Source organism: Drosophila nasuta, chromosome 3 (assembly GCF_023558535.2).
Source record: "Drosophila nasuta strain 15112-1781.00 chromosome 3, ASM2355853v1, whole genome shotgun sequence".
Lineage (NCBI taxonomy): Eukaryota > Metazoa > Arthropoda > Insecta > Diptera > Drosophilidae > Drosophila > Drosophila nasuta.
This window is the reverse complement of record NC_083457.1, coordinates 50847213-50873404: the sequence shown is the minus strand read 5'-3', so window position 1 is coordinate 50873404 and position 26192 is coordinate 50847213. Positions and strand designations below refer to the sequence as shown.

General features: G+C 36.6%; 5 protein-coding genes across 9 annotated transcripts in view; 3 read left to right on the top strand and 2 right to left on the bottom strand.

The window, feature by feature from the left end:
• Positions 1-9688: 9688 nt before the first annotated feature.
• On the bottom strand, positions 9689-10105 carry LOC132792491 (cuticle protein CP14.6-like). Its single transcript, XM_060801896.1, has 2 exons — positions 9948-10105; positions 9689-9881 (listed from the first exon to the last, which is right to left on the bottom strand). Exons 1-2 carry the CDS (start codon positions 10070-10072, stop codon positions 9689-9691), a joined length of 318 nt encoding a protein of 105 aa, XP_060657879.1. The 5' UTR covers positions 10073-10105.
• Positions 10106-12097: 1992 nt separating this feature from the next.
• Positions 12098-12533, bottom strand: LOC132792001 (cuticle protein CP14.6-like). The gene is made up of 2 exons (XM_060801183.1): positions 12376-12533; positions 12098-12309 (listed from the first exon to the last, which is right to left on the bottom strand). Exons 1-2 carry the CDS (start codon positions 12498-12500, stop codon positions 12111-12113), a joined length of 324 nt encoding a protein of 107 aa, XP_060657166.1. The 5' UTR covers positions 12501-12533; the 3' UTR covers positions 12098-12110.
• A 2567-nt stretch (positions 12534-15100) lies between these two features.
• Positions 15101-26192, top strand: part of LOC132793299 (gamma-aminobutyric acid receptor subunit beta) — a 44143-nt gene continuing 33051 nt past the window's right edge. For all 5 annotated transcript variants that reach the window (XM_060803107.1, XM_060803104.1, XM_060803108.1 and 2 more), the window contains exons 1-2: positions 15101-15211; positions 18138-20093. In XM_060803107.1, the coding sequence (XP_060659090.1) occupies positions 19954-20093 (140 nt within the window). In that variant the 5' untranslated portion in view covers positions 15101-15211; positions 18138-19953. The remainder of the gene's footprint in view (positions 15212-18137; positions 20094-26192) is intronic.
• On the top strand, positions 20137-21941 carry LOC132793300 (larval cuticle protein 65Ag1-like). Its single transcript, XM_060803110.1, has 2 exons — positions 20137-21599; positions 21666-21941. The coding sequence occupies exons 1-2, from the start codon at positions 21475-21477 to the stop codon at positions 21889-21891; spliced, it is 351 nt and encodes a 116-aa protein (XP_060659093.1). The 5' UTR covers positions 20137-21474; the 3' UTR covers positions 21892-21941.
• LOC132792125 (larval cuticle protein 65Ag1-like) lies at positions 24152-24652 on the top strand. The gene is made up of 2 exons (XM_060801371.1): positions 24152-24352; positions 24413-24652. Exons 1-2 carry the CDS (start codon positions 24243-24245, stop codon positions 24618-24620), a joined length of 318 nt encoding a protein of 105 aa, XP_060657354.1. The 5' UTR covers positions 24152-24242; the 3' UTR covers positions 24621-24652.

The window sequence follows — 26192 nt, the reverse complement described above, 5'->3', positions numbered from 1 at the left end:
GAGGTACATCCGAGTATTTTCGACTGTGAGATACCCGCTACCAATTAAAAATATAAACTAAACAATTTTAAAATATACCAAATTAATGTACCGTAAAAAAGTACTAAAAATATACCAAAGGCCATATTTGCAAAACAGTGCGGTATTAATTTTAAAGTATACCATATTAATTTTATATACTGCAAAAATGCGAAAAATTATACCACAGTATATATTTGGTATATTCATATGGTACTGTATTAAGCACAGACCATAAACTACAAAATATACCAGATTGTCAGCCAAAGCTATTACCAATCGAATATACCGCAAAAATACTAAAGTCTACCACGGGCTACATTTGGTATTTTTATTTAGTACTACACTCAAAATATACCATAAAAAACAAAGTATACCAAATTGTCGGTCAAATCTATTAAGACCCGCATTTCTTAAATAACTTTTACAATTCTTATCTGATCGCAACTAAGCAATCATAAAGGCTATAGTTTTCATTGTAAGTACCAAAAAAAATCGGTCTAGCGTCAAAATTAAGCTTGTTACTCCATTTTTTACCGAGTTTCAGGGGCAGAAGTGGGCGTGGCAAACATTTGAAACAAACAAATGCTGTCCAAATATAGTCTCTGAGATCAAGGTGTTCATACAGACTGACAGACGGACATGGCGACATCGTCTCGGCTGTTGATGCAGATCAAGAATATATATTCTATATAGAGTAGGAGACGCCTCCTTCTGTCTGTTACATGCAGGCACAAAGTTATAACACCCTTCTCTACCCTCTGGGTAGCGGGTATGAAAATCCAGAAAGGAGCAAAAGCAGAAGCTGTAACAGAGCGAAGCGGATAGAAACTGAAACTGAAAAGGTACAGGCGCTGTGGGACACAAGACTGACTGACTGACTGAATGACTGACTGACTGAGTGAGTGAATGGGTTGTGCTGTGAAATGAACTAAACTAAAGTAAACTAAACTAAACTCAACTGAACTGAACTAAAGCCCAACTCGACTGTGCGACTGACTGTCTGACATAAATATGTAAACAAATGTCAAAATGACACACAGAGACTCATACTTACATTCAATGTGAAATGGGAATGGGAATGGAGTCGTATGTGAAATGGGAATTGACTCTCTGAACTTGTGTGTGTGTGTGTGTATGTGTGTAAAGTTTCACAAATGTGTGTGTGGATGTTTTTGTTGTTTTCACGTGGCGGCGTTAACATTTTGCGCGCTGCACAAAATGAAAAATGCATGACAAACGGCCCCAAATACGAGCAGGCCTCAAAAAACAAGCAAAGCCCAAGCTCGAAAGTGAATAAAAACGCGCAAATATTTCACTCTCACACACAGAGAAACACACACACACACATACACGTACAGCGACAACATCGAACAGATGCGAGATGTTTTACTGGAGATGGTGTTGTAGATGGCTGCCTCTAATGATGCTGTGAGTTGTTCCGTATTCGAGCATGGTTAGCATCATCAGCAGACGGCATCAACGTGTTTTGGCCCTGGCTGGATGGCTGGCTGCTGGCTCAGATTACTCTTGCAGCAAGGTGAGGCTCTGTGGCTGTGTGGCTGTGTGCCTTTCATGACGTCATACGAGTAACAACTCAAAACACTAGGCCGTGCAATGGCCGCTAAAACGAACCCATTTCGAACTAAATACACACAGAGCGAAGAGTCAAGAGACTGGGAGATGTGAGAGCGAGTGCGAGTGGGAGAGCGAGTGGGAGAGCGAGAACGAGAGCCAGAGAGAGCGCCGTCAACAACGCTTAACTCAAAATGTCTCCCACTCTCCACTCTCCCTGCATCAACAGCAGCATCATCTCTCAGTGTGTCACTTTCTCTCGCTGTTGAGGCTTCAATTCGATTATTTTGAACTGTGCAGAGAGCACACGCACTTTCGCTTATTCTCACTCCCCACCAATTGTTCACGCTCTCTTTCGTTTTTCTCTCTCTCTCTCTCGCTCTCACACTTGGATGCTGTAGCCTGCACAACAGTGCGTATACTTCATAATATAGCTTTTATTTACTATTTACATTATACGCATAGTTTATAAACAACACAAATGCTTCGATACGCAAATACTTTATGGAACTTGTGACTTTTACTTTGGAAATATTTAACAAGATTGAACTTTATTTAGCATGATAAAATAAATAAATAAGAATGCTGCTCATATTTTTTGAACGCTATGCTTTCAAAAATTAAATAACACTTACAAAAAAACTGAAGAATAAAGAATTAAGTTTCACCACAACTATGAATTATATTTTAAAGTAGAAAGTATAGACAGAGTATCTGAACTATTGTTTTTAAAGTGACGTTCTATTTATTAAATAATTAAAATTAAATTAACACTGACGTATATTTTATGTACAGGCTGCTAAGGTCTTCGGCTGCGACGCTCTAAAAAGTAACAAGAATATCAAATGGTAAAATGATTAATCATTAAATAAATGTGGCTCATATTTTATAACTTTAAGAGTCTCTAATATTTTACACTAAGAAATATTATATTAACTAAAATTATACAGTCGAAAAAATGCATCAAGTAAATAAATACCACAATTAAAGTAAAGGTCTAAATAGTAACAAGGGAATCAAATAGCTGTAGTTCGTATTACTTTAAATATAAATCTAAGAGTCTTCAGTAATATTAATGGCAAACAATATTTTTACTTTACAAGAATGTAAAGAATGTTTTGTTCTGACAATTCTAAATGTTAGAAAAAACTTTCAATGATAAAGTGTTATAAATGATTTATTAATTGGAATTAAAATGCACATTTATGCTTTAACGATAATCATGGATAAAATGCAAAAAGAAATTTAATGACTTGCAATTAAAGTTCAGATTTCAATTACGAAAAAATATACCCAAAATAATTGAACGCCGCTCAGCAATTATATTTATGCTGTGCGGAAGTCTTTTGTCAACAGATCTCTCAGCTGGGGCGGATGAGGAGGAGGAGGCGGGTGGCGAAGGCGTGTGCGGTGGGCGGTAGGCGGGGCAGGTACTCGTACTTAATGGATAATCATCAAGCGAATTAGGCTAATTGAACTGCGGCTTTGCAAATTTCCGAATCAAAGTTCAAAGATGCAGAGATTTTAATGAATGTTTTTGGTTGATTGGCTGACAGCATTGGCCTCAGCCTGTTTGTTGTTGTTTCGGTCTGTTGTTAGCTACATAGTTAGCTGTTAGCTGTTGGTTACCTGTTAGCAGTTAGCTGCTGCTGCTCCCTGTTCTGTCCTGTTCGCTTCCTGCTCATGTTGCCAATTAATTAAGCCAAATGATTAGGCAAATGTGAATGCATTTCGTGATTAGCTCCGACCACAAATTCCATAGCGTATATATTTTCCAAAAGCCGCAACAGCAAGGAGAAGGGAATGGGGAGGGGAGCACCACAGACGAGGCTACGCTTTGACAAAAAAAAAATCCATTATGCTAATTTGTACAAGGTGTATGCGGTTGTTCTTGGTGTTTGTTGTGCTTGTGCTCGGGCTTGTGTTGTGTTGTTGTTGTGGGACAACAGCTTCAAAGACGCTAAAATCATATAAAAAGCACTGTGAGTGTGTGTGTGTGTGTGTGAGTGCGATTGTGTGTGTATGTAGATACGTATTAAACTTAAGCAGAAGACAAAACAGCAACAACAAGAAATACATGGAAAAATGAAAGAAAAGGTCACGCACCGAGTGCTAAGCAGCATATAAAGTATAACACACACACATGTGCACACACGCACACTACTTTCAACTAAGTGCTCGACTTGTTAGTTACTCTCTAAACAGGCTTAGAACTGTTTTAAGCAGGCTGCCTTTACAGGGTATACTCAGAATTGGTGTACAACAAAACCAAAGCGAAGAGGCAACAACAAGTGGACGCCTGCCTCAACTAATACACACACAGAAGAAGCACAACACACATACAGTCTCACGCATTTATTTAACCTGAGATTAATCGCACAACATACGCAATTGTGGCCGAGGGTATGAGGTGGTGTGGGGTATATCGGTTGTGCGCCGTTGCTCTGCGGCTGACAACAAAATATTCGGTTGCAACAAAAATTAAATTGAGTGCGTGGCGTTGGAAAATTGCGTGTGTGAGTGTAAGAGTGTGTGTGTGTGTTTGAGAAATGTGTACACACACATACACAGAGACGCACACACATACACACTCACAAAGAAAAGCAAATCTACAATGCAAACACAACGCAAAAGATTTGGGCCTGGAAAGTTAGACTTGGCGCGCGATGAGATAAACTGAACAGCGTGTGATAAAGAAAGCATAAGGGATGAAGAGCGAGAGAGAGAGAGAGAGAGAGAAGGAATGAAGAGAGTAAAAGAGAGTTTAAGATAGAGAGCGAGCGAGAGAGCTTAGCTAGCTGGGCAGCATCCAAGCAGCTGGCAGACTCTCTGGCTTTTATGAAAATTCCCGGGCAAACGCTTGCGCTGTAGAGCTGCTTGTTATGGTTTGCTGTTGCTATTGTTGTTGTTGTTACTTTTGTTGTTGTTGTTGTTGCTCAAACAATAATAAGTGTTGCCATTCTTTTGGCTACCGCTTTACCTGGGAGACTGAGACTGGGATTCAGATTCAGATTCAGAACTGGGCACTTGCCGCACGCTGTCCAAAAATTTCATGCAGCCCAGCCGAAATTATGTATACGCCCCCATGCACACACACACACACACACACACACACAGAGGTCTGCACACACAAGGCCTGCCCGGCCTTGCCCAGCCGAGTGAAAACTTATTTTCGGTGACAGGGCTAGCCAATTTGCGCGCTTACTGCCGAAAAACAAAAAAATAGCAGCAGCAAGAGCAACAGCAACAAAAACCGCGCCTCAAACTCAGACTGTCATCATTTCGTTGCTGCTTTAAAAATTCAAAATGGCAGAGAGCAAAACTAGCGAAAAGTTGTCTGTTTGTGTGTATGTGTGTGTGTTGGGTCACACTAATAATTTAGTAACAGGCAAAAGAACGTCGCCATAGCCAAAGCAAACAAAAAGCGTTGCCCAACGAAATATGAGAAAAGTGAAAGAAGCATTTGCACTTCCTGCTCTTTTGTTTAAAGCTAGGCTGCTGGCTTGACCTCCTCCTCCCTCTCCACATTTCACTGGCTCATCCTGTATATCCTTGCGCCTGCTCGACGATATTGTTGCTGTGTTTATGTCTCGCAGCAGCAGCAGCAGCATTGAATTGCTCGTTGAGCGGGTCAGCGGGCAGCAGCACCAAAAGCAAAATGTGTCAACCGAAATAAATTATTTTCTGTTTCTATGTTTTTCTTTTTTTTTTTTGCTCTGCTGCTTCTTTGTTTATTTTTCCTTGCATCTCTGTCTCGCTCGCTCTCCCCGTCTCACTGTACTTCTCTCTCTTTTCTTCATTTTCGCTTCATTGGCAAGGCGAACAAACAAAAAAAAAGAAATGCTTGTTGTCGCCTACATTTGCAGCTTTCTTCCTTTTTGCGTTGATTTCTTTTTCCATTTTCTGTGTTATTCTCTGTGTGTTTTTCTTCTTTTCTGTTTTTTTAATTTTTTGCACTCACAAACTTGCATCGCACATGCACATTTGTCCACACGCCACGCCCACCCATCAAGAGTGCCTGATGGCAACGCTTCTCCTGCTGTTACTGTCGCTGATGATGATGATGATGATGGCGGTGATTATGACGTTATTGTTGTTGTTGCTGTTGCTGTTGCTGTTATTGTTGCGTTTGTTGTTATTGGGCCACACAGCAGGGAGTGGCGTTGGGTGTATGACACATTAAAACACAACAGCACCACTGAGTGTATCACACACACACACACATACACATGTAGCAAATATAGGTATGCTTAGATACGACACAAACTCCTTCCTCTCTCATCCACTTGTTCTATACGCTCGATGCTTCTTCACTCTCCAGCTGTGTCTCTAGCATTCACTGATTATGCTGCACACTGTGCAGACAACAGAACGATCATATGAATGGCAATAAATAAAGAGTGAAAATTATCTAAAATATTTACGAAGCAAACTAAACTAATAAATACTTTACTTATGCTCTTGGGGAATATAAATAATATAAAATGTTTCCATAGCAATCATTTGAATGACTATGAAAAAGATAAGATAAAATAACAAAGTATATTCAACTTAAATTAACAAAGCGATATTTATACATTTTACACTTTTAATTATAATTTTAACAGAATAGAAAAGAACCAGTTCTTTAGTTCTCACAAAACTAAAATAAAAGTTTAGCTATAAAAAAATTATAAAAATTATATGCTTCATTTACTCATTATAATATATAATAATATATTAATTCCTCATTAAAATACAATATATGTATAAATTTAATATTATTTTATAACTTATCAGAATGGGAAAGAAAAAGTTCTTTAGTTCTAACATAATTAAAGTAAAATTTAGCTATGAAAAAATTACAAAAATATAAAATAATATAATGATTCTTATACAATTCATTTTATTGGAAGGAAAAATGCATTATTGAATTGAAACAAATACTCAATTATCGTAGGTCAAGTATTAAATTAATAATGTTGATTAGAAATTATAAAGTTTATTTACCAAAGCCAAGTTTTATACTAAATAAGATGTAAATAATAAATGTAAACATTTCATTTTATTTCAAGGAGATCAACAACTTAATTTTTATCAACCAAGTAAATATTAAATTGTTGACACAATGCAAAAATAAAGAGTATGTTGAACTCTGTTTATCATTATAGTAAAATTTAAGGCAATTGTAGAAATACAAATGACAAAAAAAAAAAGCGCGAAGTTGTTGTTTAAAACTACTTAGTTGAAAACTTGACAGACAGGAAATGAGTCGATGTTCATTTATTGTCAAAATGCGAATGCCTCAAGAAAATTATATACAACAAAGTAAGCAAATTAGAATACTTGGCTGACAAATATAGAATTGTTGTTTTTTAAAACTAATATATAAAAGAGTAGAGAAAATCGCATTAATTTAAATGCTTGTTTAAAACTTGTCTTTGAAAAAGAATCTTTGTTTTAAATTTAATAAATAAAGCATAATTATTATAAGCGAAGAAATGTTTTTTATCTTTAATTAATTTAAAAAAAAAAGTAAATTTAAATATTTAGCATAATACATGGTAGACAAAATTTGAGTCTCTGTCTTATTAAAATGTGAACGAATTAAAAAATGTATGCAAATTAAAATATTTAGTTAACTATTTGGTTGGCAAAAAAACTGTTGTTGTACTTCTAAAAGTATAATGTTAATATTGTTTTAAAAAAAAATGTTACTTCAATGCCATTGTTGCTGTCAGAGGTTCGTCCACTGTTCAAACTTGTCTGACAGAAGTATCCCATCGCAATTCGCTGTTGTCGCTGTTTAAAAAATGCTGCACAAATATGTGTTAGTACGTGTGTGTGTGTATGTGTGCTTGTGTTTGTGTGTGTGTGGTAAGGCAATTCGTTTACTGCTCCACTGCTGAATATTGCTGTTGTTGTTGTTATTATTATTGTTGTTGTTGCTGTTTTTGTTTCGCTTTTGTTTCGAACTTGTCGTTGTCGTCATTGCCCTTGCTGCCCCACAGTGGCACACACACTCACACAACCACATACACACTCACACACACACACACACACACTGACAGAGAGTTCTACAGTTCTCTGGCAGTTCTGGGCACCAGCATTGTGTTTTGGTGCAGGCCACGATTGTCACTGCGAGCGCCCCAAGCATAGACAACTTTTTATGAATTCTCAGAGACCCCCCTCCACTCTCCCTCTCCACTCTCCCTCTCCACTCTCCCTCTCCGTCGATAGCCCCAGCCTAGTTGCTCCCCAAACCGAACACTGTGGCTGGCTGTCAGAGCCAAGCCATGCAGAATAATCTGGCGCAGTGACAGTGGCAGCAGCCCCAGCAGAGAACAGGGTTAAATAAGCTGTTAATTATGTGTTTAAAATTTCTGACATGACGCAGTGCAAATTATTTATTTACATTTTATTTTTAGCTCTTTTCGCTCGCTCTCGCTTTCGCTTTGGCTTTCCCTCTCTCTCTTTCTATCTCGCTCTTGCTCTTGCTCCTTTGCTTTTGCCTGTTTAACTGCTTTGTGTTTATATCGCTTTTGCCATTTATGAATATGCTATATTGCGCAATTCAGATACACACACATAAAATTACAAGCATCGCAACGCAGTCTGTGTAGCTAAACGCAGGACACTGTGACGTATACGCAATACAAGCGAGCATGTACCAAAAATACGTATACTACGTGTTGGCTGCCACAACACAATATTTGGCTTTTGCAAAAGTATTTGTCTTTTTACGACACGATTTATTCAGCAATAGCCATCGGCTAGCCTCTCTCCAGAATGCTATTCCCAAGGCCCCCTTTCTACCTTCGACCTCATACAATACTTTGGTCGTCGTGTAATTAATAACTTTGTGCGCATAAGTGACCCAGCTAACAAAAGAAAGCTCAACTGGCGTACAATTGCAATAAATCAGTTAACTTATTTGACCAGAAATGTCGTTGAATAGATTTGCATAAATTACTTGCTCTGCGATCGCAGACAATCGATTTGCATACATCAAATTCATGATATGGATCGTGTATTGTGCATTCCGGGGTTCGCTTTGCATTATGTTTAATGGTTTATCAAAATAGAGTGATGACTATCAGCCACTTATCTATGAGTTAAAAGCATTGCGAATTAAACCAGTTTCGAAGCTTTGTTCAACTCGTCTATTTCAACTTTGGTTAGCTGCATGCTCAAACAGCTTTGACAACTTTCAATATAAAATATATTTGTTTATTTAAAAGCTGAGTCTATAAAATTATATTACTAAGTTGTCTACTTTGTATCTCTTTATTAGTTGTACGTATACATAAATATGGGGTAAATAACGTGTTTATGGAATTCGAAAGGACTTCTTCATGTCTTTTATATATTGCATTCCATTTTGCATTTGAATTATTGTGTTTCGATTAATATTTGTTCCCAATGTTTACCTTATGTGTTGTTAAAGTATAACGCAACTCATATTTGTTTTTTATTTAAAGGATAAAGAATTCAAATCCAAGCCTACTTCCGCATTCGCAAGTCGCTTTGGTAAACACAATAATTTTCTTTATGATTCCTGAAAATTTAATGCGAATTGATAAAAATTGTAGAAGTTTTTTAAGAAATTTTTTATGGCGAAAAATATAGTTCATGGTTTATTTTTTTTTTTTTACCGTTATTAATAATATGGTATCTTTTATAATTAATACCGCACTGTTTTTGTTTTTATTTATGGTTGATGGCGATGGTTGACAAAGCCTTTTTATACTGAAACAAAAAACCATCATTTTGACCTTGACTTCTATCATATAAACAATTAATTACATATTAATCGGATTATAACATTGATACATACCTTTTGTGATTTAGTTGCAGTTAACGAAATGCCGGTTTACATTCTTTTGTTTCATAGTTATCCTGGAAGCATCTGCCTTACATTGGCACACATTTCATACCTTAAGACAAGATCTGTTAGTATGTTATCATCATCAAGGGACTCATTTGAACACCAGCAACACTCAGTCTTAAATTCAGGTGTAGAAACAAGAATACAATCAAACTTCCCCCACAAAAGACAACAGAAAATTTTTTTTTAACAATAATCAATTTATTTGAAACCTAAAGTTTCTTAAGCTTATGGGGCAACGGGCAAATGAGCACCCTGAGGTTGGAAACCGTTCTCATCGGCGGTGTAGGTGAGGGAGATAATTGAACCATCGGGAGCTGGGTAGCTGAAGCTTCCGCGCACAGCAATACCCTCGTCCTCTGTGCCTTGGTTGATAAGATGACCTGAGCTCTCCTCCTTGATACCGTTCGAGGTTTCCGAACTATAACGGTAAATACAATATAAGATCAGTGAATGTTTGGTAATCAGTTGATTATTGCCCACTTACTAAGCGGTGTAGCCTTCGGGTCCAACATCAGCTTCCTGCCTCACGATAACTGCATCTGCATCAGGGTTAACTGGGCTGGCCACGGCCAGGGCGAAGAGGGCGACGAAGACGATGAGGAACTTCATGTTTGGTTTAAGATTGTAGTGCGTTTGAGATATCAAAGGTGACTATACATTTTGATGCACATCGCCTCGATATTTATACTCAACTTCAGTGTGCAAAAAATTCGCAACATCATTGGCGAAAAATTTAGAAAACTGGTTTTATTGGGAGTATGATAAACAAGTAAGAAAGCTACAGTCGAGTGTGCTCGACTGTGAGATACCCGCTACCTATTTTGAATAAAAGCAAAATATTCCGGTATAATTTTCAAAATATACCCAAAATACTACAAAAATACTAAAAATAAACCAAATAGTGTATTTGGTATATCGAAATAGTACCACATTCAAAATATACCACAGACGGCACAATATACCAGATTGTCGGCTAACGCAACCAAGACCCCTAGCAAGTAGGCGTTTTTGCCCATACAAAACTATTTATTTAATAACTTGCACAATTTATCTGAACGCAATTAAAATCTCGGGAATCATAAATACTATTGTTATTATTGTATACACATAACAAATGCAGTCGAAAAAAAATTATTGCTCTATCTCTAATAGTCTCTGAGATTTAGGTGTTCATATGGACGGACGGACGGGCAGACAGACAGACGGACATGGCTAGATCGTCTCGGCTATTGATGCTGATCAAGAATATATATATTTATAGGGTCGGAGATGCCTCCTTCTACCCTATGGGTAGCGGGTATAAACATTCGCGAATATGTAAATGAATATACAAATTAATGAATGCCTTAAAAAAATTAATGCATGTCACCTTATAGTTTTGCATGCAAAGCTGCTTAACTTGTGCATGTATGTATATATGTTAGCGACATATATTAGAATAGTATGTTAATAAAATGCAGTAGATATATCGAGTTTGCAGTCGGTGTTAACATAAATTTGACCGGTACTGCTAAAGAGGTCTCCTCTGCCTCTCTTTTGGCTGCCGGTTTAACCTAGCACAAAGTTGCAAAATTAAAAATAAAACAAATCTTTATTTTATACTAATGTCTCTTGTAATGGGTAACGATGAAAGCCTTTCTTATACGGAAACAAAAAGCATAATTTTGGCCTTGACGTCTATAATCAATTAATTACATATTATATTAATATGATTATAATATTGATGCATTCCTTTAGTGATTTAGTTGCAGTTGACGACATGCCGGCTTACATTTTTATACCCGCTACCCATAGGGTAGAAGGGTATTATAACTTTGTGCCGGCAGGAGATGTATGTAACAGGAAGAACGAGGCATCTTCGACCCTATAAAGTATATATATTCTTGATCAGCGTCAACAGCCGAGACGATACAGCCATGTCCGTATGCCTGTCTGTGTGTCTGTTCGTCTGTCCGTCCGTCCGTATGAAACACTGGATCTCAGAGACTAAACGAGATAGAGCTATAATTTTTTTCGACAGCATTTGTTATGTTTGCACGCATATCAAGTTTATTTCAAATTTTTGTCACGCCCACTTCCGCCCCGCAAATAAAAGAAATTGAATAACAAGCGTAATTTTAAAGCTAGAGTTTTGGTATATACAATAATTACTATAGCAGTTATGATTCCTGAGAATTTGGTTGCGAAGTTATTAACGAAATACTTTTGTATGGGCAAAAACGCCTACTTACTAGGGGTCTTAGTTGCTTTGGCTGACAATCTGGTATATTGTGCCGTCTATGATATATTTTGAGTCTGGTACTATATCGATATACCAAATATACCATTTGGTATACTTTTAGTATTTTTAGTATTTTCGGTTTATATATATATATTTATTAAAAATGGGTAGCGGGTATCTCACAGTCGAGCACATTCGACTGTAACTTTATTATTTGTTTTTTTTTTATAATTGTCCTTATATGCCTTATATGGACACCCATTTCATACCTTAAGACAAGATCTGATAGTATGTTATCATCATCGAAGAACTCATTTAAACACCAGCAACACTCAGCGTGTAATGCAGGTGTAGAAACAAGAAGACACAAAAGAAAACAGAAATTTTTTTTTAACAATAATCAATTTATTTGGAATATAAAGTTTCTTAAACTTCTGGGGCAACGGGCAAATGAGCTCCCTCAGGCTGGAAACCGTTCTCATCGGCGACGTAGGTGAGGGAGATAATTGAACCATCGGGAGCTGGGTAGCTGAAGCTTCCGCGCACAGCAATACCCTCGTCCTCTGTGCCTTGGTTGATAAGATGACCTGAGCTCTCCTCCTTGATACCGTTCGAGGTTTCCGAACTATAACGGTAAATACAATATAAGATCAGTGAATGTTTGGTAATCAGTTGATTATTGCCCACTTACTAAGCGGTGTAGCCTTCGGGTCCAACATCAGCTTCCTGCCTCACGATAACTGCATCTGCATCAGGGTTAACTGGGCTGGCCACGGCCAGGGCGAAGAGGGCGACGAAGACGATGAGGAACTTCATGTTTGGTTTAAGATTGTAGTGCGTTTGAGATATCAAAGGTGACTATACATTTTGATGCACATCGCCTCGATATTTATACTCAACTTCGGTGTGCAAATAATTCGCAACATCATTGGCGAAAAATTTAGAAAACTGGTTTTATTGGGAGTATAATAAAAAATTCGCGAATATGTAAATGAATACAAAAATTAATTCATGCCTTAAAAAAATTAATGCATGTCACCTTATAGTTTTGAATGCAAAGCTGCTTAACTTGTGCATGTATGTATATATGTTAGCGACATATATTAGAATAGTATGTTAATAAAATGCAGTAGATATATCGAGTTTGCAGTCGGTGTTAACATAAAGTTGACCGGTACTGCTAAAGAGGTCTCCTCTGCTTCTCTTTTGGCTGCCGGTTTAACCTAACACAAAGTTGCAAAATTAAAAATAAAACAAATCTTTATTTCTCCTACTAAGGTCTCTTATAAAAAATATGTCAAAAACAAATATTTATGCACATATAATTATTTATTCCATAATGTAATTAAAGTTAACTTGGGATGATATGTTAACCCGTTTTTTAATGAATTTTTTTTAGCGGAAGCATTTTTAAAGTGGTTTTATTTTTGTTGTTGCAGCTGAATATGTCATTAGAACGCTCTTCATGATCCTTAAATTATAAACTAAATAAATATAAATTAATAAGAACAGAGAAAATAAACACTCTCAAGTTAATGAAAATGTTTTAAAATGCAGTTTGGATATTTAAAATATAAATATGTGTAAAATATTCTGACGTTGCAGCTGTGAACTGATTTTGTAAGATTTTAATATTTAGGTTGACTTATAGTATTTCAATATCGTGCATACGACATGCAAAACAAGATTATAAACAAACAATATTATAAGTAAATAAAACTTTATAGCAAACATTTTAAATAACAAGAATAAACGAATTGAAGGAGCAGAAACTGTTTAACTTTTTATTAGAGGTATTATTTCCTGTAATAAGTATAAATTATGTATATAAATGAAAAAACAATGAAATTCCATTTTAAGAATACGAAACGAAAAACAAGAAAATACTGTAAGTATATACATATGTATGATGATTACTTTGTGCCAAACATTAGATGCTACAATTTTGTTCTTCTTAAATACCAAATATAAATGAGTCAAAAGAGCAAAAGCAATTTTACTATACTGTTTTAATACTGCCTTTCTCTTAACTCTTTCATGAGCAATTTAGCCCATTTATTTTGACATGTGAATATAGCAGAAATTAATTTGTCATACAATTTATGATCAATATGATCAATATAAAAATAACAAATAAATAAATAGTTAAAATACAATACAATATCAAGCATATGTTTTGCAAATCATGACAATATTATAAGAACTTTTTGGCATACATTTGTTGCTCTAGTTTTGTATTTTAGAAGACAAAAAGTATTTTATTATTTTGCTTCATTACTGCATGTGTCTAAGGGTTTCTATCTAGAAGAATTTTATATATATATATATATATACTTTGTTTTGTCGATCATACAACTAATGGTTCTGATAGTAAATATATAAAAAAAAACAAGGATTTTGATACTTTGTGGTTAACATTTCTCTCTAAAATGTCGTGCTTTTTAGATACCAAATATATAAGAAAAACAGCAAATACTATTTTATTAATGTATAATAGAATAGTAATTCTACTTTAATACTTTCGCTATTTAGCTGATATATTTTGACTTGTGCAGAAACCAAAAATTTTTTATATACTTTGTTTTGTTGATCATTCAACATAATACAATTTTGTATATAAAATATAGTTATTTTTGTAATGCAATAAAAGTTAAATTGGGATGTTCTTGTAAGCCGTTACTTATGGCAATTCAATATCAAGCATACGACATGCCGAACACGTAAAGTATATATTTTGTGGCAAGCATTTGTAGCTGTAACTTTGTACTTTTGAAATATAAACGAATTGAAATAGCAAAAACTACTTTACTATTTGACTTCAATACTGCCTCATTCTTAAGTCTTTCTGTGTGCAATTTAGCTGATATATTTTGACTTGAGAGCATGAAGTGCCAAAGTGGCAAAGACAGGGAGGCAAAGTCAGCTGCTGAGGCAGATCTAAAACGGTTCCCGGTTGAACAAAAAGCGCAGAAACTCAACAACAGTAACAACAACAACAGCGTTCGCTTAAAGCCAACAATAACAGCGACTTACAACAGCTACACACAATACATATAGAGAGTAAAGTAAAGTAAAGTAAAGTAAAATGAAGCAGAGTAAAGTAAAGTAGTAGCTCTGCACATTTTTTTTTTGTTAAGGAGCGTTCCGTGCCACTTTCGGTTGCGATTCGGTTGAGGCGAGTTCGAGTTCGGCTTCAAGTTCGTGTGTCGTGTGTCGCGCCCAGAATTTTGTTTTTTTTTTTTGTTTGCAGATTCGTGTTGTGTGTGCCACACTGTGCCAGTCGGTCTAACACGAAGTGATGGAAATTGCCGAATGCCCGACGACGCGACGACGACGACGATGAATGTCCCGATGCGTTCGATGTTCTGAGTTCTGCGTTCTGAGCGTTGAGCGAGTCGACTCCCGAGTCCAAGTCCGAGTCCGTGTCCGTGTCGAGTTGAGTTCAGACGTTGTCGTCGCCAACGCTGTGCGCAAAAATTAAAATAGTTCAAGCGAGGCATAGATACATTTTCCACATACAATTTTTGGTATAATCTTTTGAAATTCTAAAACTACAAAATACAAAAGGAAACAACAATCTAATATCTGAAATAAATTTGTGCAATGAAATCGGAAAACAGAAAACTTCCAAATCAAATCATTTTATTTCAATGAAATCTGCCGTTTCGCTTGAAAAGAGGCGTTGCTGCAAAAATCGAAGCCAACTTTATGCATATTTCTTGGTGTAGAGAGCGCGACGTGCGTCTGTGTATGTGTGTATATATATATATATATATTTATACACATACATACGCGCGTGTACGTGTGTGTGAGTGTGTGAATGTGTACATGTAAATGGAATTCACGACATTACCGTGCTAAAATATTGAAATTGAAGAAGAAAAAGAAAACGAAAACGAAAATGAAAAAAACAAAATATTTGCAAAAAATTCAAATACAAAAAAAATATAATTTGAATGTGAAACTAAACTCGGTCACTCAAACCAAAAGACTCGATAAACCTAAATAAATAAAAGTTGAGCCCAAAGCGGAGTCTGATGCAACGTTCGCTTGTATATACATACGTTTATGCATATATAGATGATATAAATATACATATATACCGCACTCTGCATAAGTGAGGAGCAATATCGTCGGCGTCTTCGTGCGTCTCTTGTTCCCTTCTTTTCTTTTTTGGCAGCCGTCTGCCGCCTCAAGTCTTGGTGGCTGCTCCAATTCCAGGTCTCGTCTTCCGGCTGCTTCCGACTGACTTTTCTTTTATATATTATTTTATTCGCAAGCAAATTGATGGCCGGCTTCGTTGATTAGCCTGATGAAAGAGAGAGAGAGAGAGAGTGAGGAAGAGACAGAGACCCGCATACTTTCAATTGCTTTGCGAAATCTCACATGCACCATAAAATATAAAAGCAGAATGAATCTTCGCCGCTTAATGATACTGGTTACTCAGAGGTTAATGGATTAGACTGCAAACTCGTGGAAGGGAGAAAGACAAGCAATATTACTTGGTTGATTTTGTGCCAACATTTTATACTTTTCCATTAAAAACTTGCCTTCAAAATCTGATTAAGTAATTTGCAAGTTTTCCATGTTGCGCATTAAATATGCAAGTTCAAGTTAGGGTCTGCATATTTAAGCCTTTTTGTAGGTCATCAAAAATGTAAGGACCAGTTCCGAGGCAAAACTCATTAATAACTCTCGGCGCTTGTACAAAAGCCAAAACAGAATGGTGAAATGAGAGCGGGGGAAAACTTGTACGCAGAATGACAATAATAAATACACACACACATACACATATTTGCCATTTTAATTAATGCCAAAGTCCTTATCATTGAAAACACAGAGACAGCAACAGCAACAACAACAACAAACGCAAGAGAGAGTTGCACATATGTTTATGTAATTCACTTATCCTGTGACGGCTCAGCTCGCGTTTCTTCTGACAAGTTGAACAACAGCAACAGCCATGGCAACGCTGTCCTCCTACTCCTTCGCCTCCTCCTCCTCTGCCACATTTCATAACAACAAATTTCGAAATCCTTTACGTCTTTGCCACAAAAAGCAATCAAAGCAACGGCGCGAAGTACAAGTAAATTTTGAAAGCAAAAACCACACACACACACACGCATACACGCACACAAAACCAATTAACGAGATACGTGCGAATGTGTGGCATACGAAAGAGCGAGAAATCACACACATTGAGACTGACAGAGAGAGAGAGGGAAAGAGCTAGCAAGCAAAAGATAATAGGGGCCCGAAGGAGCCAAAGCATGCAGAAAAGGGCATACAAATCAAATGCGCTTAAAAAATACACGTAAAACTAAAAAAAAATATAGAGAGAAAAAAAATAACAAAACAGCAATACAAAAGCAAAGGCCTGACACACTCACACGCACACTCACACACACACACACACACACACAGAGAGACAGAAGTATAGTAGATGGGTGGCAGGAGCCAAGTAGCAAGCGTTTATGCTAAACAGAGTGTAACTGCCGGGGTTGCCAGTTTGCCAGTGACATTTCTGCAAAAGCCAAATCCAAATGGCGACAAGCGTAGGGAGTAACCGAAGGGGGGAGGGAGGGAAGAAAGGTGGGTCTCTAGGCCCCGCGAGGCAATTGCGGCTGCAAAGCAGAACGAACGAACGAACGAACGAGAAACGAACGACAAACAATGCGAGAGAGCGTGAGAACGCGAGAGCGAGAGAGAGACAGAGAGTGCACGCGCCTTTTGCAGAAATTGTAGCATACTTACAGGCGCTCTCAAAAATTTCGAGCTGAAGCTATTTTTGGCTCGCTCTGCAGGCTCGTCTGCTCTCCAAGCAAAGCGAAAAACCCAAAAGCAAACTGTCAACGGGCTGCCTCCGATTGCTGACTCTGGGCAAACGCTATTCAAACGCGCAGCTGTGAAAGATAAAGGACGAAAACAGCAGCACGCAAAACTACGGAAGACGCTTTGCCTTTGCCCAACTAAACAAAATATATGTGTGTTTATGTGAATGCAAGTGTATGCATGTGTGTGTATGTGTGTGAGTGTTTATGCGTGCAAACATAATTAAATAAATAATAAATATATATGTATATAACACAATTATTTAAAGCAATATGAAACAAATTGGAAATAATAAAAAAAAAATTGGTGTATATTTAGTAAAAATTAAATTTACAAAACTGTGAAAGAAACAATAAAAAATACATATTACAAAAAAATAAAATTAATAACAATTCTAAAATAAAACTTTGAAATATGTAAAACAAAAAGTTAAAAAAAATTTGAAATAATGATAATAATAATATAAATATTTCAAAAACTGTGAAAAAACCATAATAATAATTACATATAAAAATAAATATAAAACTAATAAAACAAAACTGTGAAACAAACAATAAAATTAAAAATACATATTGGGCCATTAAAAACTTCATAATAATTCCACATTTTTCGCATTCTCAGTGTAAACTATAAACTCTAAAATAAACAAGGAAAGGAAGCAAAAACATAATTGTAAATTTTTTAAAATCATTTCGGAAAGAAAACATCAAAAAGGAACTTTATCATCTCTAAAACATTCTTACTCAGCAATTAAAATGAGAAGCGTCGCCTACAGCAGCAATAACAACAACATCAACAACAACATCAAGTGGAAGCTAGAGCCAACGGACAATAAACGCTCAGTGCAGCAATAACAATAAGAGACAACAAAGAAATATGGGATGGAGCGTCAATTTGGATGAGAAAAGTTAAAGACAATTACTTGTAAAAAAAAAAAAGAAAACGAAAAAAGAAAACCCCTCTGAAACGCAAGTCACAATTGATCTAGGGGGCAAAGGACGAACATTAACAATGCGGAGATTTATTAATATTTATTAATGAACGACGTGCCGCAAGAAGCAAGCAGCAACAGCAAAAAAAGAGCATAGAAAAAAGAGGTGTGTGGCTGTGTGTGTGTGTGCGACGAGCATAATACATAATAAAACAGGATGCGTAATTAACGCATAATCCACCACAAAAAGGACGACGTCAAGACAACGAAAGGCTCAATTTCAGGGAATTTGCAAAAAGCCCTCACGACGCAGACAGGAATGTAATTAAAAGTAAATACAGTAACAAATAAAAAGAAAAGTTAAGGCAAAGAAAGGAGGAAAACTTGGGGCAGATGTCACGTCAGAGCGTAGCTGAGGCTCAAAGTTATCTAATGACAGACGCAGCGCGGTAACACATCAGCATCAACATCAGCAGCAGCAGCAGCAGCAATAGCAACAACATCGTGCGACGTGCAGCTTGGCGCGATTAATGTGGCCGAGGTTAACAGCGCGCAATAGAGCAATAACATCATCATCCCGGGCAGCAGGATCGGCTGTGACATCGGCAGCAGCAGCAACATCTTCTTCATCATCATCAACAACATCTTTGTCATCATCAACAGCATCATTGACAGATGCAAGTCTGCCCATTCCCAGTGCCATTGAGGTGGAATCAATATCGGACTCGGTGCTGTTGTGTCAACTTCTGATGCTCCTCGCACTGACATTGTTTTGGTTAAGCTTTGCCTTGCCGCGCAGTCAAACGATAGCGCACTGGCAACGCATCAACTAAGTCAGAGACGAGAAAGAGATAGCAACTTAAGCTTAAGAGCAATTCAGCAATAATAATACACACTCAGACTCTTATTCACACACAGACTCACACACACACATACACACACAACAAGCACGCACTGATGTACTGACTGAAAGCCTCGCTGCCTAAACAAAAAACAAATAAAATAAAATTAACCAAAAACAAAAATAAAAAATAAATAAAGAAAGCAACCAACTAACTCACTGACTGAGAGACTAGAGCGAATGCCCCATTTAGAGCGACACGAAGAAGAGAGGAAAGTGGACAAGCAACTCAACTAATGCAACAAAATTCAACTACTTGCAACTGAAACCAAAAACAAAACAAAAAACATCAACTAAAACTTACTTACTTTATACGCAACCAAGAAAAAAGCTAAACGAAAAAAAAACAAAAATCTAAAATCATTTTAATGCCAAACAAAACAAAAAACGTAATTCATAAATAATTGCAACACACAAAACAACAAAAAAACAAATGAACGAGAAACATTTTTAAATAAGCAACAGACGCACTCCACGATTAAACAACCACAACAACAATAAGAGCAACAACAACTAGCAACTTACTTAAGAACAACCTTCCAACCTTTTGACATTCGCCACGCACCACAGCAACAACAACAGCAACAGCAACAACCTGCACCACCATGAGTGATTCAGCAATGGACAAATTAATCAAATTGACGCCCTGCACCCGCACACCGCTGCTGACAATATGGCTGGCCATCAATATGGCGCTAATTGTACAGGAGCAGGGCCACAAGAGGAGCACCACAGTCCAATCGGCGTAAGTACCAATCATTAGCTATCTAAATGCGATCTATCTACATACATATATCGTATCGATATAACTATATCGAGTATAACTCGTCTAATTAAACGTTTGCTGCACGTTCCGCCTTCTGCTGCTGCATAACAGTTTAATTTATTGAACATTGTGTTAATCACCGCAAAAGAAACCTGATCGAATTTCATTCTACTTCTCAGTCAATTAATATAAATAATGCGATTTATCTGCATAAACCAGTTCATAAATATGTATTTTATATGTGTGTGCACTTCCTGAACCTTGGTCTAATTTTAAACACTTTCCAAATGTGGCACACAAAACCCGAACCTACGACAATATTTCATGTGTGTAATATGTAATAAATTCACCTATTGAGAGTATGGATTAATTAATACCCTATAACATTACTCAACTATATAAAATGTATATGTAGTTAAAAGAAATTAATAGCCAAATGCAAAATTAGAATACCCCATTTATTTGTGGCCATTGTTCCGGGGTATTATTGTCATAAAACACCAAATTAATTTGGCATTTTGGCTATTCAATCTTCAGTTGGTGTGCAAAAAGTGAGAGGGAGGGAAGACAGTCGCTAAAGCTACAGCGACTTCGTCTTCTTCTTCGTTTTCGTCTTTTTCTTATTCGACTTTTGGCTACGACTTAAGACATTGCCATTAACATTGAAGTGCTAATTTTTGGCTAGCCCATCAATGATTATGACGTCAAACGTTGTATCTCAGCCAACGAATAACCGGTAATATCTTCGTCTGGGTCGCATCCATCGCTGGGCCAAGACGCTGCGTGTGCAAGCGAGATGGCTTAACTGGCCAAAACCCAAAAATAAGAAAAAACAAAACTACAGTTAACCAGATTGTGATGCTAACCTTGAGGTTGCGAATATTATAATAATTAAAAAAAAAATAAAAAAAAAATAAAAAGCACCACAAATAAAACAAAAGCAAAAGCAAAGAAAAGATCCACGTGCTTGTCCGTAATCTCAGCATTTATTTGGGTTTCTGTGTCTTTGAAAAGGGAAAGTGAAGCATGATTGTATCTCGGTTGACAACAAACAATGATTAAATGCCCACATTAAATTTAGAACTTTTCAAATTAATTAACCATCCGTCCACAAAAATATGCAAAGCAGCCGAGAGTCACGCATTAGTTTTTTGCAAACAAATTAATGTATTCATTAGGCATTTGGACTGTATTTGCATAGGCATTAATACAAATTCGGACAATGCGAATAACTAGTTTTTGTTTCGCGATGTCAGTGCAGATTACACATGCGAGAGTTGAGTATAAATATCGAGGCGATCTGCCTCAAAATGTATAGTCACCTTTGATATCTCAAACGCACTACAACCTTAAACCAAACATGAAGTTCCTCGTCGTCTTCGTCGCCCTCTTCGCCCTGGCCGTGGCTAGCCCAGTTAATCCTGATGCAGATGCAGTTGTCCTGAGACAGGATGCCGATGTTGGACCTGTAAGCTTCAAATACGCGTAAGTGACCAATAACAACCTATTACCAAACATTCACTGATCCTTATGCTGTATTTGATATTATAGTGTCGAAACCTCGAATGGCATCAAGGAGGAGAGCGAAGGTCATCTTGAGAATGAAGGTACAGAGGAAGAGGGTATTGCAGTGCGCGGAAGCTACAGCTTCGTCGCCGACGATGGTGTCACTTACACCGTCACTTACACCGCCGGTAAGGACGGTTACCAACCACAGGGTGCTCATCTGCCCGTTGCCCCCCGAAGCTTAAGAAACTTCAGTTTTAAAATAAATTGATTATTGTTAAAAAAAAAGAGGATATTTTTCTATGAACTCTTTGAAGTGCAGTTCAATCACAGACAATTCCTGGACAATTCTCACTAAAGAGGTCAAAAGTAGTTGACAACATCTTAAGTCTGTTCCTTAAACAGTTTCGTTGGTCAAAAGATTACCTCGCAGCTTAGTACTTGTGATCTAAGGATTATCTGTTGTTTTTACCAGTCACCGAAAAGACTTGTCAACATCGATTCGATTGAGTTTTGAGTGAGCTTTCCCTTAATGGTGTTCGATGTGAGATCGTTATGTGTCCTGCAGCATAAATCTTTTTATCACACTGGAAGCCCAATATGTTCCCTTTTCTGGGCTTGGGATAGCGAGTTCTGCTTCCTCAGATGTCTTTCTTACTAACAGTCTACATTATCAAAGAAGACAGTCATCAACCTGTTATTCATGAATATCAATTCGCAGAGTTGGGTGTTTAGAAATGTGTGACGAAGCATCTTACTGAGCTGCTGCATTATTGTTAGATCAGCGGTTAATCTTTTCTATATCAAACATAATTGTAAAATAAATTGGCACGGCAAGAACAATATCGACGATATGGCAATTGCAGCAACAGCAGAGGTGTCAACTATAAACGGCATGAATAAATTTCTTCTCTTTTGTATTTAAAATACATAAAAAAATAATAATAGGTATGAAATGAAAAGTTGATTGTGCTGACCCAAAAGATAAATGAGTCCGCAATTTGCGGAAAATTTAAAAATGCAATAATGCTGGTTTTTATACCCGCTACCCATAAGGTAAAAGGGTATTATAACTTTGAGCCGGCAGGAAATGTATGTAACAGGTAGAAGGAGGCATATCCGACCCTTAAAGTATACGAGTATATATTCTTGATCAGCGTCAACAGCCGAGACGATATAGCCATGTCCGTCTGTCCGTCTGTGTGTCTGTCCGTCCGTCCGTATGAAACACTGGATCTCAGAGACTATAAGAGATAGAGCTATAATTTGTTTTCGACATCATTTGGTATCTCACAGTCGAGTGTGCTCTTTCTTATTTTTTTACTTACTTGTTTTTTTCTAATGTCTTCTCTATCTATCTTTATGCAACATAAGTCGAGTGTGCTCGACTACCCGTTGTGAATAATCGCAAAATTGTGCGGCATTTATTAAAAAAAAATATATTAAATTTATATACCGCAAAAATACCAAAAAAATATACCACAGACTTTATTTGGTATATTGATGTACTATGAGTAGTCGATTCAAAATATACCATACAGTGAAAAAATAGACCAGATTGTCAACCAAAGTAACAAAACCGTAGTAAGTAAATAAAATATTTCAAAGTTAAATAAAATAAAGTCATTAAAATTCTCAACGTATTGGTAATCAATCGATCGCTGTGTAAGTCGAGATCTGCGATCGTGACAATAAATTGTTTTTCTATATTCGTTAACAAATATTTAAATATAAACAATCGGAGGACTTTAATTTGTACTGAGCAATGAATGTATAAAAAACAGAAGCTACACCGATGACTTATAGACAAAAACTATATAGCTTAGAAAAAACTTGAATCAAAATGCAATGCTGTTGAATATTTTCTTGATGACCACACAATAAACGTATTCAAAACCAAGAACATCTCTGTTAAATATTCATATTCACTAAGGCCGAAAAAGAAAACATTAGAAAACATAACAAATTAGGATGATGCTTCTAATGCTTTTCAATATTTTCGCGTTTCTAATTTTCCACAACTTTTACAACATTTGATGTGGACTAAATACTGTTCCGGGATATAATTTCTTTCTTCATTTTCGGATGTCAGACACTTATAATACCCAACTAACAAATAGATGCGGTGTAGACAAGATTTATTTCTTTTAAAATGATAACAATATGAATATACATTTAATGAAAACGAAAGTTAATTGCAAATCACACAATCAAACAACAAATTTCAGACACATTGATGTTATACGGAAAAAGTTTGCAGAAAGTGAACCATCAATACTATACTTTTATCAATATACAAATTAAATGTGCATACAAATCGAAATACGTTATCATATAGAATATGTAGACGAAACTAGATTCAAACTCGTTGTTCGATTAAAGATGACGCCGACATTTGCATTTCCAAAGTTAATTACTGCGATTTGTATTTTCTTTTGTTTGCTTTGTCATATTTTATTGTCTATCATATTTGCCATTAAACTAGTTTCATAATCTTTTGCAAATGTTGTTCGAGATAGTCAATAGTCGCATCGATTTCGCAACAATATAAATACCCAGATGATCAGACTCAAAATGCATAGTTAGCTTTGATATCTCAAACGCAATAGACTCTATCTAAACATGAAGTTCCTTATCGTCTTCGTCGCCCTCTTCGCCCTCGTCCTGGCTGCACCCGAAGTCGAAATTCACAGACAAGACAGCGTTGTCACTGCTGATGGATATAAATTCGAGTAAGTGAGCTATACAAAAGGTATTTGCAAGCATTTCCTTATGATTGTTTTATGTTGTAGCACCTTAACCTCTGACGGCTCCCGCCATGAGTCGAGTGGCAAACTGATTCCAGGTGAAGAAGAAGATAAGGGTGAATATTCGGTCAAGGGTAGCTACAGCTTCGTTGCCGATGATGGCCAGACCTACACCGTCGACTACATCGCCGATAAGAACGGCTTCCAGCCTTCCGGTGCCCATTTGCCCATTGCCCCAGAGGCCCTTCATTAAATTAAAAAGCTTAAAATATATTGATTATTATTGACAACAAATATGAGTGTTTTTTTTATGAATTGGTTCACCTGTAGTAAATCTATATATATACGAATATATATGGAACAAAATCTTCAACAACTTTTCAATACATTATTAAGGAAAAAAAGTGTATTTTAAATACTATCATATATTCAAAACATAATTTATATAAAAAAGTGAGCTTTATACGAGTATCACAAGTTGATTAGTAATTGTACCAGCAGCTTTAATAAGATATTAGACTTCAAGGCTTAGGTTTAGGTTAAACCCATTGTCCCTAAGAGGGACGCAGCAATAACCAGTTGTACCGGTATATGAAATCTTCCTTGTTGGTAACCATGCAACGTCGTGAAGATCGATTAGATATTATATAATTAGACACAGCGATATTAAATCACACAGCTTTGCATCTTTGTATGAGTTAGTAGAATACCAACTCACGTCCAATAAAAAGAACTATTGATCTTGTTTGAATGATTTTCTTTGCCTTCTCTCTCAACACAGCTGTTTCATGAATATGAAATGCTTAAAATATTACATATAAACGCCTAAATGATCCACATTTCTTGAGTAGCAAATTAGAAATTAAAATACGAATATTATTAAAAAATAATGAATAGTATAGGTTTTCTTTAGAAGATTCCCTTTTGCTTTCAACTTCAGCAATCTTTCGAATGAATATAATAAAAAACAAAAGTGTGCTTATTCTTGCCGTTTGTAACTTTACAGCAAATATGAAATGATGAACAATTTCAGCAACATTCATCTGCAGATAAATAATGGCAACAATAAATTCTTTTTTGCGACACATTTTGCTGCAACGCGCAACATTCAGCGTTCAACGTTTAGTGGCCAGTGGCCAGTGGCCAGTGTCCAATGGGGAGGCAGTGTTCAGGTGCGTGTGTGTCTCCATGGAGTAATATTTCATGGTAATTTATGATTATTCAAATAAGCACTTGTACTATATTTCGCTGTACAATAGTGCAAACTGGGGCTTTAAACTAATGGCCAGGCTGGCAGTCCGCTGTTGGCGGTTGGCGAAGCTAATTAGGCTGAATGACAGCCTGTGTTTGACCTGCCAGCAGTAAATAAACAGTACAAGTGTTTTGGAACGAAACAAGAACAAAAAAAAAATGCAGTCAGAGTCAATTAATTAAGCTCGTCATCGTCGCATTTGCATATGGCGAGAACGCAGCTTGAAAAATGACAACTGCCAGGCACCAACAGGCAAGGACTTCTAATTACATAGTTTGCGCAGTAAATTGACAGTGTTGTTTGGCTTTGAAAAGTGCATGCGACATTGTTAGAAAGAAGTTGCCATCGCATTCGCAATGTTTTCCTTTTCGGGTTAACGCTCATTAGTTCACATTCAGAGAGTTTATTATATACGCACACACACACAAACACCCATTCACATACACATAAAGCAAGCAGGCAATTTGCCTAAATCAAAGGCTCTTCCAACTCCAACTCCAATTCTGGACTGTGACTTCAAATGAGACGGGATCGCGTGAGGCAGCGTAACAACAAGAAACAAGTGCCGCACAA